The sequence below is a fragment of the Cygnus olor genome, chromosome 3, assembly GCF_009769625.2.
Source record: "Cygnus olor isolate bCygOlo1 chromosome 3, bCygOlo1.pri.v2, whole genome shotgun sequence".
Classification (NCBI taxonomy): domain Eukaryota; kingdom Metazoa; phylum Chordata; class Aves; order Anseriformes; family Anatidae; genus Cygnus; species Cygnus olor.
Genome location: NC_049171.1, coordinates 118,904,022 through 118,917,675, shown reverse-complemented (window position 1 = coordinate 118,917,675; position 13,654 = coordinate 118,904,022). Strand labels below are relative to the sequence as shown.

The 13,654-nt window shown below is 38.7% G+C and overlaps 1 protein-coding gene across 1 annotated transcript in view; it reads right to left on the bottom strand.

Annotated features, from left to right (window-relative positions):
- CCDC88A (coiled-coil domain containing 88A) overlaps window positions 1-13,654 on the bottom strand; it is a 79,451-nt gene that overhangs the window by 65,443 nt on the left and 354 nt on the right. Inside the window, 2 exon segments of the mRNA XM_040553027.1 lie at window positions 12,985-13,085; window positions 13,184-13,562. Coding sequence (XP_040408961.1) covers window positions 12,985-13,085; window positions 13,184-13,246 — 164 coding nt within the window. The 5' untranslated portion in view covers window positions 13,247-13,562.

Here is a 13,654-nt window from a genome sequence, read left to right as displayed (position 1 = left end):
TTGGAAAATATTCTACACAAGTGTACAGATCGAAGGGTAGTAAATATTGACTGCTACTCTATCCAAGTTCCAGGGTACAGAAAGTAGCCCAGTATTCACTTTTACACATAAATGTTGCTTGCCTAATAAAGTTATATTGTTGGCAAAGTCCCTTTAGTTAGGATAATGAGGCTTGCTTTTGCTCTGTGCCAAATATTTCAGTGATTATTGATATATTGTTTTGGATAGCTTTCAAATAATAAAGCAGGACTGCTATCAGCAAGAAAATAGTAAACATGTACAGCGTATTACAAAGGAATTTCATCCAGCAGTGACCTTTTATGGTGAAAGTTAAAGTAAAACCTAGGCCTTCACTGGAGAATAATAGATAATCTCAAATTTGTTATAAGCAGCACCAGACAAATCAGTACAAGTTGATGAAGTTATCAGAAACACCTCTGCATAGAACAAAAGGAGCGCTGGCCTTCAATGTACAGTCTGACCAGTCTTTAAAATGGTTATAGTCAAACAGTCGGTCCACAACAGCCACAGTACCAAAGAATGGGGCAGATTCAGAAGCACATTATTCAGTCGGTATCTGAAACGTTTGACCAGGCACCTTCTAGAAACATTGGTACAAGATGGCATACTTCAAACTTCTGCATCCATCAGTATGATCAATTTTTGCTGCTAAAGAGAATTTCCAGGCTAAGCCTAACTAAAAGATTAAGAAAAAAAAAAAAACTAATTCCTTTTCTATAGCTCTGACACATGTTCAGCAGGATTTCTATATTCATGGAAATAACAAACAAACATGGTTGATACAGAGTACTTCACCGAATAGTAATTCATGCCTCAGCCTGTGCCATAACTCAGACACCCTCTTACTTGAAAAATAGATAAAAATAAATAATATCTTCCTACCTGTTGGAGAGCATTATGGAAGTCATGCATATGCTGAGGCTGCAATGTATTGATACTAGTGACAGTGCAGATGTGACTACGAAAACCGGAAAGCCACAGTGCAACTGGCTGAAGAGCCAGGGTACATACACTCTGGAGTTGCTCAGGTGTCCACTTTTGAATCCTGCTTAGGCACTGGATCTTTGTGCACTTATGTCCTAATTTGCAATAGGCGAGCACATGTTGTGATTTATACTAACCACTCTCCTTTGCCTTTTTAGCGGGCGTTTATGACAACCCACCTCTTGTAAAGCACCTGCATTTCTACCTTGAGACAACACTTCTCAAGCAGCAATCAGTGCACAGTCACATTTTCATACAGCTCCCAGAACACCTGCTCCAACATCTAAAGATCATTACAAATGCTGAGATACCCTTTACCACAAAATAAGGCGCGTATCTCAGTTTAAGGATGCTTTGCTAACTCTGCACTTAGCAAAGTCTGACCATACACGCCAAAAAATTCAACAGCTGTGTCAAAGCTTTTTTGCCTCATGCTAACTTGAGTTTTATGACGTAGGTCTAACATCAAAAGCCTTTTGGCCCTTGCACAAACCCCATTTCCTAGGCACATGTCCAACACCATAAACTATTAGGAGGCTGAAGCCCCTATGCTTGCTTACTTCAAAAAACACAACCAAGCGGTCTACAACAAATCAGTTGGCTGGTGGGGGGGATCACGGGGAACAATTCTGCCAAGAACATACACAGGAAGTATTGAGCCTAGGCGGCCAGCTTCCCTGCCTGCAGCCTTCGCTCTGCAGCACCCAACCAGGCTCTGAATACTCGCAGGTAGCTGCACGGTGCCTATGCTCTGGCTGGTGCTCACAGCAGAGGAGCCGTGAGTAGCGGTTTTATTTGCATGAAGAGGCATCCCCTCGCATCTGGATATTGCCAGGTTTACAAGTCAATAGAAGATGCACCACACTTCTGTGGCAACAGTCACTCCATACTGTCTTCATTAAGACAATGTCACATCAAGACAATGTGATATCATTCTGAACTGTCTTCAGTCTTCATCGAGAAACAGTTAAGAAAGACCAGAAGAACAGCTAAAGACACTAAGATAAGATGGGGAAAGAGGGCATCTACTCAGCTACACAGCAAGTTAAACTCAGAGGAAGAAAGGATGGCTAGCCCTCTGTAATATTTTGGTCGTTTACTGAAGGAACAGGTAAGAAAAACAAACCTTAAGCCAAAGCAGTATCACTGTGTACCTGGGGATGAGTATAAAAGATATTTACATTAGTTAACATTCTTCAACTCAGTGACAAAAGTCAAGCTTTTGCGGAAAAAAATATTAAGTAGACTCCCACTCAATCAATGTCTGTTCTGCTATTTGGAGTGCTTGAAAAAGTCACTCATGGAAAAAAAAAGAAAGCAAGTGGATTTATGCAAGTCTTATGTAAAACGTTTTTTTGTATCCTTGCCCTTTTCATTAATAAGAAAGGCATGTGGGTGATCAAGGTGGAGGTGAAAAAGAGAGGAAATAAACAGTTCACCTTTCACTTACTAAGCACACACTCGCATAGCTGAATTAACATCTCCCCCAAATCATTTCTTATCTTACAGAGCAACAGCTGTCTTTATCATCACAGAGTACAAAACAACTTTAGTACTGTTGTTTCAACTTGACCATTAAGATATACTCTTTTCTTACCACACTGAAATGTACTATGTTTAAAAAAAGAAAAAAAGCAGCTTTCGGCCAACAATACAGAACAGTGCATCACTACTCACTGCACCCAATTAGCATGGTGAGCACCCCACAGTAATCAATGGCATCACAGAGCAGATTGGGACCTACCCGCCTGCCTGTGCTCCTCAGCCAGCAAAAGGTAAGCTGGCTTCCTCCACGTTAAAACATTGCACTGATGGAAAGGAAAATCTCCACAGTTCAGAGCATCCCAGAAGACTTAATATTGTCACATAAAAGAAGCACTCCTAGGTATTAAATAGAAAAAACTTGACAGACAAAACATTCTTTGAGCAATCAGGTGAGAACAAGACAGCCAACAACCACAGGCCTCACGGTCAGAGGTTACCTTAAGAAAGAAACAGAAAATCCACAGGTCTGTCTCTACCTCTAAATTCCTGCCAAAGCAGTTTGCCAACAACTCACCATTTACCTTCCCATTGCTGACTGCCCACCAGTCTACAAGAAACAAACAAATCTGGGAGAAACATTAAAAAAAAAAAAATGGCAAAAAGCTACCTAAAACTAAAAATATGTTCCTATGCAAACAGAGTAACACTCACGTTTCCACCTACATTTGCAGACACTTTTTCTGAAATACAAGAGCTGTCAAATCCTCTAGAGCAGCTTATATCATAATGACAAAAGTTTTTCTTTTCCATGATCTTTAGAAGTTAGTTCACTGGCCTTCACACACATGCAAGCCGCAGCTGAAAACTACTGCTTACGAGCCACTGACAAATACTGAGCTAAATCCTTTATCAAACGCCTGGGATTCAGAACAGGAACATAAGCAAATATTGTTTGAAAAAGTAGTAAACCATACAACTTTTCCCTAGCTTCATCTTACAAAAAACAATGTGACTATGGTTTTACTAGACTGCTCTAGTACTTGCACCGAACTACTTTCCAAACTAAACTAAACCAAAAAGGCAGCACAGGCAGCAAGAGCTGACAGACCTCTAAGAAGTAGCAAGGATGAAGATGGACACACCTGTGAAACAAATATCTGAGAATAATGAAGAGTCAAGTCTTGCTTTCTGCTTTTGAGCACTGTGTATTTTTTGCCCTCTACAGGTCAACAATTTTTACTTCCTCTCAAATGAGTTTAAACTTTAAGATCTGTTCAATCTGATACAAATGAACAGAATAACCAAACTATTTGACTTTGTGATTAAAATCTCAACGTAACTGACCATTAAAACACTGCCAATGTTCACACCCACAATAACCCAATGACAGCATCAAGATTAGCTGTGCATAAGCATGCGCTCACAGATCTGGATCACAAGATGCAGCATGACTTGATACCAATCGTCAGAGGACATTAAAGTGAGAAAATATTTTTACAACCTACCTTGGAAAGGAAAGCAAAAAACACTTCGTGCTTGTAGCAAAGGATCTTTGTGGACCTAACAGACTTTCTACAATTTAAAATATTACTGTAAGAGAAAATATCTTAGGTAGGATTCATAAACAATACACACTTATCCTTTTCTTCTTTATCTGAGCTAAAAAAACTCTTAGGAGATTTGTGTGTATTAAAATTTGTATATAGTAGCTTTTCTCTTCTACCCTAACCAACTTCCAACACCACAGTAGTATATACCTTGCTTTATTTGATAACAACATCATTATCAACAGTAATTTCTCCTTTGGAAGACTTAGAAAAATGCTCATTTTACTTTGAATTTTGCTGAAGCTATAAATTCTCAAAACAATTATTCAGTACTTCAAATTCAAAATAGCCTGACCATAGGCAAACATCTCAGCACCCTGAGTATTTAACAAACGCAAGACATGCTTACGGGAGATCAGTCTAGTGAGCTGACACCAAAGCTACCTGAATACTGCAGTCTTAGTGACTAAAAAGTTTGTAAATTGTAAAAATAGTGCCACACAAAATTCAGTTTAATACTTCCACTTATAACAACATGACTTGGTTCTAGAATTCCCTTTATTATTACAAAGTATAATAAACCTTTCATAAGTAAAGTATTAACAATTAAATATATATCTGTGAAGAATGTAGACCTTTACCTGGCATAAACAACTCTATTTTGGATTAACATCCAAACATACCTATCCTGAAGAAGAATCTTGGCCCAGATCTTCTGCAAAACTTTGGATTAAATGTTTACCCTACTAAAACCAACCAATGTATGCATCTAGATTATCCAGATTTAAGTAAAAAAGAACAAAGTGCGATTCCACATTCTGCCAAAGAAATTGGAACATAGGAAATTTGTTTTCTCCTATTCTCCTCTCAAAAAAATATGGAATGACTATTTCCAAGCAATACAAGATCTTCACCTCTTCCCACAGACTTTCAGGCTGACAACTGATACACCTGAGCCCTTTGTACAGAACATTCCGAGATGAATTTGTACACAAGGCTCTTGGATATAAGGGGATTTCCAAAGAAATAAGTTACATTTGCTGTAAAGATTTTGTCCATGTCAGCAATCTCATTGCTTCAGCTGACTAACTGAAACGTGCTGCAAATTTTCTGTGCACATCAATAAATGTACAACCCCCCTACCAATTTAGATACAAATAGAGCGGTACGCCAAGGACCTTACCCCTGTTAACCCACCCAAATCTACAAGTTCAGCATACATATAAGGGCCTGTAAAAGAGGTGCATTCTTTTCATCTTAACATATGAATATTAATATCCTTGCTAAGAAGCAAATCAGCACTAAGTATAACATTTGTCTACATTTTTATCACACATCAGCTAGCATGTGTATTTTATTTTTATCTGGCACACACAATACTCTAAATATACAGCAAGTATCTTCCCAAGCTACCAGGAAATTACACCAGACATTTTTTGCTTAAGGGTTCACTTAAGAAAAACAAAGATACCGCACAAACAAAAACTAGAGCAAATTTCTCCCTGCAGCTTAAAATACAATAAGATTCTGTAAGAAACCTAAGTGGACTCTGTCCCCCAGTACTATAGAAAAGGAGGCACATTTTTGAGCACATCCAAATGCACAACACAGATTCAGAGATTCAGTGAAGAGCAAGAAACAATACAAGCTGCTTATGGGTTCATCCCTTGCTATTTCCCAATCCAGAAATACATCAGAAAATTTCTGCTTTTTCTTCAGAGCCAATGGGAAAGCAGACTAACAGAGTTTAGGTCAAGCAGTAGCCTTGCTTTCCATTCAATGCCTTAACACCAATTACTCCAATGAAACAAAGGGGGAGCATTTTGTAAACACTGCTTAGTAACAACTGCCTAAGCGGCATGCAAATTCAGGCCATGCCTCTTTGCAGCATCTTAAGGTATAAATATAGGACTCTTTAAAACAAACAAACAGAGGCTTCCACATAGCTATTACTGAATAATCTCTGACCACTGAAGTCATGTGCTCTAACAAAGCAGCGTTTTAAAAAATGTCTTGATCCCTAAATAATTACTACATAGGGAAAAGTGGTACAGTATGAAAGACAGAGCAGGCAAAAAACTTGTACTTAGTTTAGGAAAAAAAGAGCAGGAAACAAAATGTAAGAGGAACATATGAAAGAACACAAAGCTAAAAAAAAAACTCTTCCTAAGAGAAGAAACAAATGAGGAAAGTCTAGAAGTAAGCTTCTCAAATTTAGCATAGGATTAGGATGTGCTTGATTTAGCAACCAATTTGTCAGTTAGCTAGATTAGTTTTCAAAAGAAAGATCAGAGCACAGAGATACTCCTCAAGGGCTTGCGGTGCACAGATCCCAAACAAGCCATGGAACCAGAAGCAACGTAGCCTTGCCAGGGAAAGACAGCAGCTGATCAGCCCAGGTAAGACACTTCTAGCTAACCTAAAACTTTGGGATTTATTGCTGCTATACTACCATCAAATGCAGCAACACCGTAGGGCAGCTCAATGTGTCGTGGCAACCTGGGCAAACTGAACTTTCTGGCACAAAAAACTAGAGCAAAACAAGCTGTGTATTGCCTTTCCTTACAACACAGGGAGCAACAACAGTGGCAGCAAAGAAGAGGTAAAAAGCAAAGTCAGCCCAGCAACCAGAAATACTTCAGGCAGCTACAGCTGGAAGTTCACACAGCCCGGTGTTGGCTGCTGCTACAGGTGAACAATGCCTTCATGAGCCACCTGGCCAACAACCCAGAACCACTGAAATACATGCAGTACTGCTGCCAGTGAGAACATGAAGATGCCTTCCTCTGGCACAAACGCAATTCTCTGCATGATCCTGTGACTTTGAGCTAAAGCCAACTTTGCCTGGTGCAAGGACAGTTCTATCCAGCAGTGCCACACTGCGCTCCGTGCCTGCACCTCCTCCGTTAGCTCGCTCGGCATCTCTGCCCGGAAGCCTTCACAAAACAGCTTTAACTGAACTATGTTACATAAGGAGACAGTGTGTCAGTATACTCTTACTTACCTTTCCAGGCAATAAATGAGATAAAATATACACCCAGAAAGCTCTTACTAACTTAGTAACATTATTTTTGTACAGTGCTTTGAAACAGCATGAAGAACATGAGTGAAATGAAAAGTACTCTGAAAGTACAACTGGAAAGCCATAGTGAATATAAGCTGTTTCACTGCCAGAACATTTTCAATGCTGAAACAAGTTATTCTGATCCTAGATGTTTCAAGTGAGAATGCTATTTACAAAACACATGGACAGACTCAGCTTTTATACCCCGGCCTCAGCTACTGGCGAGGCTAAGGATGCGGTAAGAAGTCCAACACAAAAAGAAGTAAGGAACCATAATCAAAGAACAGCACTGAAGACAACCCATGAGGAAGGGAGCAGAGAAGCAGAAACACACGTGCAGATGAAGATTAGACCAATTGCTTCCTAATCTTCAAAATACTGCAAGTAACAAGAGCAAACCACTGCACAAAAATAAATTGGAGGAGACAGGATGAAGGAAAGTGGACATGAACTGTGGAAAAGGATACAAACAAATTAAGAACCTGTAAAACAGAGACACTATCAAAGGCCAAACACTTAAAGCATTCCACATCCGATCCATACTTTTTCTCCCCTTTACCTATCAAAAGCCCAGGCACCACAGAAGCCCAGGTATCAGCCCACGTTCACTTCATTCGCACAATTCAAAGCTCACTGCTGGCAGGTATTCAAGTCTAAAATTAACCATCATTACACTACAAAAACCTTCCATTTTTCAGTAATCTAAAGGCTTCAATTCCAACAATCTTAACCACGGTGTACATTCTGTCAGAGCATTTACTAAATTTGCTTCTTTACAAAAGCCCTGAGTGTTATAAATCCTGATTTCCTTACGAAATATTTTGAGCCCTACTTAGAAGCCTACCAAGAGCCACTTTTAAGAGCAAAAGCTCTCTCAATTGCCAGTGACATCTATCTGCATCTGTGGAAGCCTGACAGAGCAAGTCTCAAAACGTGAATCAAACCCATTCACTTCAAGAAAGCAAGAACGGTACAGACTTCCTAGTATTTAACATTTTTCTAAAATATCGTATGCTTGTATTTTTGCTGCCAAACTCACCAATTTAATTTTCCCTAAAATGTTTTTCCACCTCCCTGCCCAGCCAGAGCCTGCTGAAGCTGCCTCTTCCTCTTTGGTCTTCACAAGAAAGAGTTAATTGGCTTGAAGTGCACGTTCCTGCACTCTTTCACAGAGCCAGGCAGCTGGCTGAAGCACTAGAGATGGAGGCCAGTTCTCAGCAAAAGATATAGGCAAGCCAGAGCTATGGGCTGGCAAGCTCAACTGTTAGGAAAAAAAAATACACAACTAAAGACTGAGAGCTCAGAAAAGGAGTCAATGAAGCAGTCTACACATTCAAGGCACACACCACCAGAGCAGTGGAAGAAAACTGTCAGTCCACCTGGAAAATTCGATGGGTGTGGAAAGCCTGCATGGGGATCCAGTCACTGAAAAACAGGGGCTGAACAGTAAAATGGAGGAAAACAGGAGAAAAATAAAACGCTTCATCCTTTGATGTAGTTTTCAGCATTTTTTGATGCAATGACTAATATAGGTAGTATCAATTAATATATATATTCAATCGAGACAGCTATGAATGGAACATGGAGAAGAAAGCAGACAGGTTCTCCAGGCAGTGAATCAAATCAACTCAGATCCAGAGTTTGGTTCTACACATTACCCATTCTGCATATGGTAGTTGTCCAATAGCTGCTTTGAAACATCCATTTCCACCAATACAAAGTACAGTAAAATAAAGCCATTGAAACTAAAGCACACTTCCAAGTCTTCATTACATAACCAAATATTAATTGTGGTGCTAAATGTAATAAAAGTCCCAATCCTCTAATTACTTGCAGCTGTGTACTTTTATTCAAAGGAACTAGTAAGACCCTTGTCAGTTTGGGAACCACAGTTTGTACAAGACTTTCATAAAACTCATGCATTTCTCACACGATCCTATTGGAACTCAGTTAACAACTATCAGAGAACAAGACCTATCAGAAATGAAAACAAAGAATACTCAGAAAATGAGATTTTTTTTAAGAACAGCTTCATCTTCTTGGATCAGAGGAGCATATATGTAAAGAGAATAGTATTAAGACCAAAAAAATAAGACCTTGTTAGTCAGGTTCTGGGAAAGCATCTCCAGGACAACTAAGTATTATTTTACTGCGATTGCACCCAGACATGCAACAGGTGACTAATTTGTGGAACTATACTGGTTTTAGTAGCATACACAACAAACATTATTCAAGTACCTGGGTATTTTGTAATATTAGAAGCATTTTGATATAGAAGTATAGTAAAGGCATAAAGCACTCTCGGTGTGCTCCTCCATTTCTCTGCTATGTCAGACCCCATTACAGTGATCTGGCTCCTGATTTCTTCCCAAAAAGCGTAACTCCTTTCTGTATCAAAGAATACAAGAATGAAGGCTCGGATTTAGAAAGACAGATGGATTTCTATTCACGTATCGGATACTGACTGATCCTAGCAGAAGGTAGGTAACTGAACACTTCTGAAGGACTGGACTTAAATTTGAACAGGAAATGAGAGACATTCTCTCAAGTTAGGAGCTAATATTCAAAGATTGGAACTACCCTTAATTAAAAAAAAAAAAAAGAACAAAAAACAGAAAACAAACAAAGAAAAGCACATGCCTTGTAGCACCTCCAGTAAAGGAAGAGCTCTTCAGACCTAATCAGACACCAAAAGGAATCTGCAATTTTCATGTATACTAAAACATCCAAAAAGTCAACAACAAAAAACATACAGGGAACGTACAAAGTTAGTTTTCCCCTTTCCAATGTATTATGTACTAATAAAGTTAATCCTGATTTAAAGAATCAACTATCTCAGTACCACTACCCTGCAACCACTCCAGCACTGGCATCTATTTCCTTGGTCTGAACCATTACAATTGTTGAAAATAAATTTGGTCTAGACAAGCACAAGGAAAATAAATGCCATACTAACAAACTGTCACTTGTAGCTGATGGAAGGCATGATTAACTCTTTTTAAACAGAATAAAAAATCCTCTCTAAGTAATGAAATCACTGTTTTGATTGTATAATTTTAAAAAACATACCTAATACGATATTAACACTCAAAGTTCCATGACACAACTTTTGCTTTTTCCAATATTTGGCAGAAATAAAATATGTATTCAAGTATAAGGACAGCGGGACCACAACACTCCTAATGGCCTCCACTTGTTCATGCTTTTAACTCCCTTTAAAGCATCTAATGCTGCAATGACTTTCCAAGCATAGGAACCAACCTACAACAGCAACACAACATAAGTTCTTCCTGACAGATGCTCACTAGCTGTTATCCTCATATCAAAACATTAGCATCCTCATGTATCTCAAAACTAACAGAAATAATAAGTACCATACAACACAACGCTCGTAAAAAGCAACTTCCACATATTTATTTCTACACATGGCACTCCTGGTGACTTCTGCAAGAACAACACTTCATTCCTCTAGAATGTCAATGTGTGCCATAGCTCCTAACTACGGATCTCTTGTTCTAATGTGAAGTAAGTCATTGAAACCTTAAAAAAAAAAAAACTGAAGAAAAATATTTTGCTTTTGAAGTCACATGATACATTTTCTGCCACATTTCTTCAACATATGTTGGTTAAGACTGAAAGAAAAAAGGGAAATACTAATAAAACAGAAAATACTGAAAATTTGCAATATTAATGATTAGTTGAAGCTGCATCTTTCAAGTGTTTTTGCAAATGAAGATACATTTTTAATATGTGGATCTTCAAAGTGAATGGGACTGGAAGTTAACACAGGTTTCCACTGTGACTTCACCAGAGACAGAATGTGTCTGCAAAACATGACACACTTTTTCCTCTTTCAATCCTGGCAAACCAAACCAAAACAAACAACCCCCCTAAAATACAAACACAGTTCTAGAAGCTTCAGTTCTACGTAGAAATCAACTACAACACATTTCAACACCCTCCAACAATACATTTTAAAATGCACCTTCCAGTGTAGTTACCTGTTTATAAAATGAATTTTGTTTGTTCAACAGTCCTTTTACATGCATCCCTAATTTAAGGCAGTTTGTAACGGTTCTGATTACAGAACTATTTTAGATTTACATTTCCCCTGTGTAAACGACAACAACCAAAAACACACAGACACACAACTCCCCCCAAGTAAACTACAGTCATCAGAGTGTGTTGTCAAAGATGCACAAAACCAAATTCAATGCAGAGCGCCTCAAGTGTGGGAATGTTTCCTCTCTACAGCTTTCCATTTTACATACATATAATACCACATATATATGAACCAGATTATACATTCTTAACATGGTAAAAAATTGCTGAGAAAGCTTAATTTCAAGATTATGTTCTTCAAAATCACCTTGTCCTAGTACTAAATTTGCCTTCAGCTTTCAGCTCTCATACGTCTTTACTGACCAGAAGCTCTGCAAGCTCAACGCACGGTCATAATTTACAAGCTACTTAATTTATATATAATCCAAGAAAAAAATAACTTGTAGCATAAAAACAGAATGCTTCAGTGAATGCATCACTTACAATTCTTAATTATAATGTACTGGAAATACAATCCAGTTCCAAGATTTTTTTTTTCTGAAAGTTTGATTCCACCATCATGTTTTCAGTTATCGTAGAAGTCAGTACTTGGAATTTTAGCTGCACAGAAGTAGGTGACAAAGAAAACACTGCTTTCAAAAGAATGAGAACTCAAAATTACATGTAGTTGAGTTGAATTTTTTTACACAGATTAATTATACAATCTGAATACCACCAGCAAAAGCTTTTAAAGTACTTAATATGAGTAAAAACTGTAACTGGAGTAAAAGGATGCCCATCAATGAGCAGTGTTTTGATGAACAGCTGTCACCACAAGCTGCTCATGCACAGTTGTATCTATCTAGTCACCCATAAGCCTGCATTTTTTCATACCTATGCAAGCAAAAGAAGTATTTCTCTTTAAAGACTTAAAACATTAAGAAAAAAATTTCCACTATTAGCATTTTTATGATGATATCACCATACACTTCACAAAAGAGTTACAGTCTAGCACTATAGTTTTGACTGGAATATCGCCCACTACTATGATTAACCAAAAAAAAAAAAAAACCAAACCTATAATCACAACACATGGTTGTGTATTCCAGTGTTTCTCTGACTGGAACTTTTTGATCTCTGTGTCTTCTGAACAGCAAACTATGCACTTCCTGATCTGGATTATTTTACCCCATCATACTTATACGGATTTTCTTTAGCAGTGTTCAATAGACAATTTAAAAAACTATGTAAGATGTTTCTTCTGTGGTTCACAGTAAGAACACATTCTACACTCTCAATCAAAGTTTCAGCTTTACTGCGCAACTGCTACCTACTCAAATTTTGAACTGTGACGAGTAAAGCAGAAAGAGTTAAAGGACAATCCATTTGCTTAGTAAACAACATTATTTATTGCGTGAAAGTTGTATGTCACAAACTAAGATATACATTAGAATTTTATTAGCCAAGCAGATTTATTAAAATCTTATGATCATGACTTGCAGTAGAACGAACCTTTATGCTTCTCAGAGGAAATCTGAGAAACTATTTAAAAGGATCCAATTTTCCAGTAAGTTCTAGATATCACGATTCAGCCTGTATTGCACTTTACATCCTGGAAATACATCACTTTGACATTAGACTGTACTGTGAGCAGATGAGTGTTTATTGTGCTCTGAAGTCTCCTTGTAACTGACCACATGACTACGTAAAGTATAAAAGAAAGAAGTTATTTTCTAACATCGTTATTGAAGGAAGAAGCAGCTTTCATAAGAAAGCAAAACACACACGAGAAACAAGACAACAGCAAAAACTAAGCCCAACGCCCAAGCTGCACACACTTACATTTGCAGCATGACTTCGCTCAGGAACACGCCATCCACTAGCGCCACATATTCCTCCAGGTTGGTCCCGTTTCTTCCAGCTAACGGTCCAAACGTCTTAACCTAAAATATAACCACCATCACCATGACACCAACTCCACCTTATTCTCAAACGATTAGCAAATAAACGAATAACGTGCGAGAGAAAGATTAATGCTCACCCAGGTGACAAGAGGGCTAGACATGAACTGCTCCAAAAGGGGTGTGAATATTTCGTTCTCCATTTTACAGAAGAGAGGCTAACATCAACGTAGCTCCTCTGCTGCAAAAAACGAGAAGTCCTTCGCTGTAGCAACTCTAAGGCGCTGGGAGGATTTAGCTGGAGTAAGCGAGCCCCATTTTCACAAAGCAACGCAACACCAACAAAAAAGTCGATGCTCTGGCAGCTGGGGTTTATCTTCCTCTTTCGAAAAAACAACGGGTTTGGCCGCCCATCTACGCGGATCTCAGCCCTGCTATCGGTGCCTCTCCCCTCTGCGCGTCGGGGAGGCGGGAGGCAGGCAGGGAAGAAAGGAGGGAGGCTGCCTGGCTACCGGGATTCTGCATCAGACAAAAAAAAAGGGGAAGGAAGGAAAAAATCAGCTTGAGCGGCAACAGCTCCTCAGAGCGAGGCTGCAGCGGGGCTGTGCGCG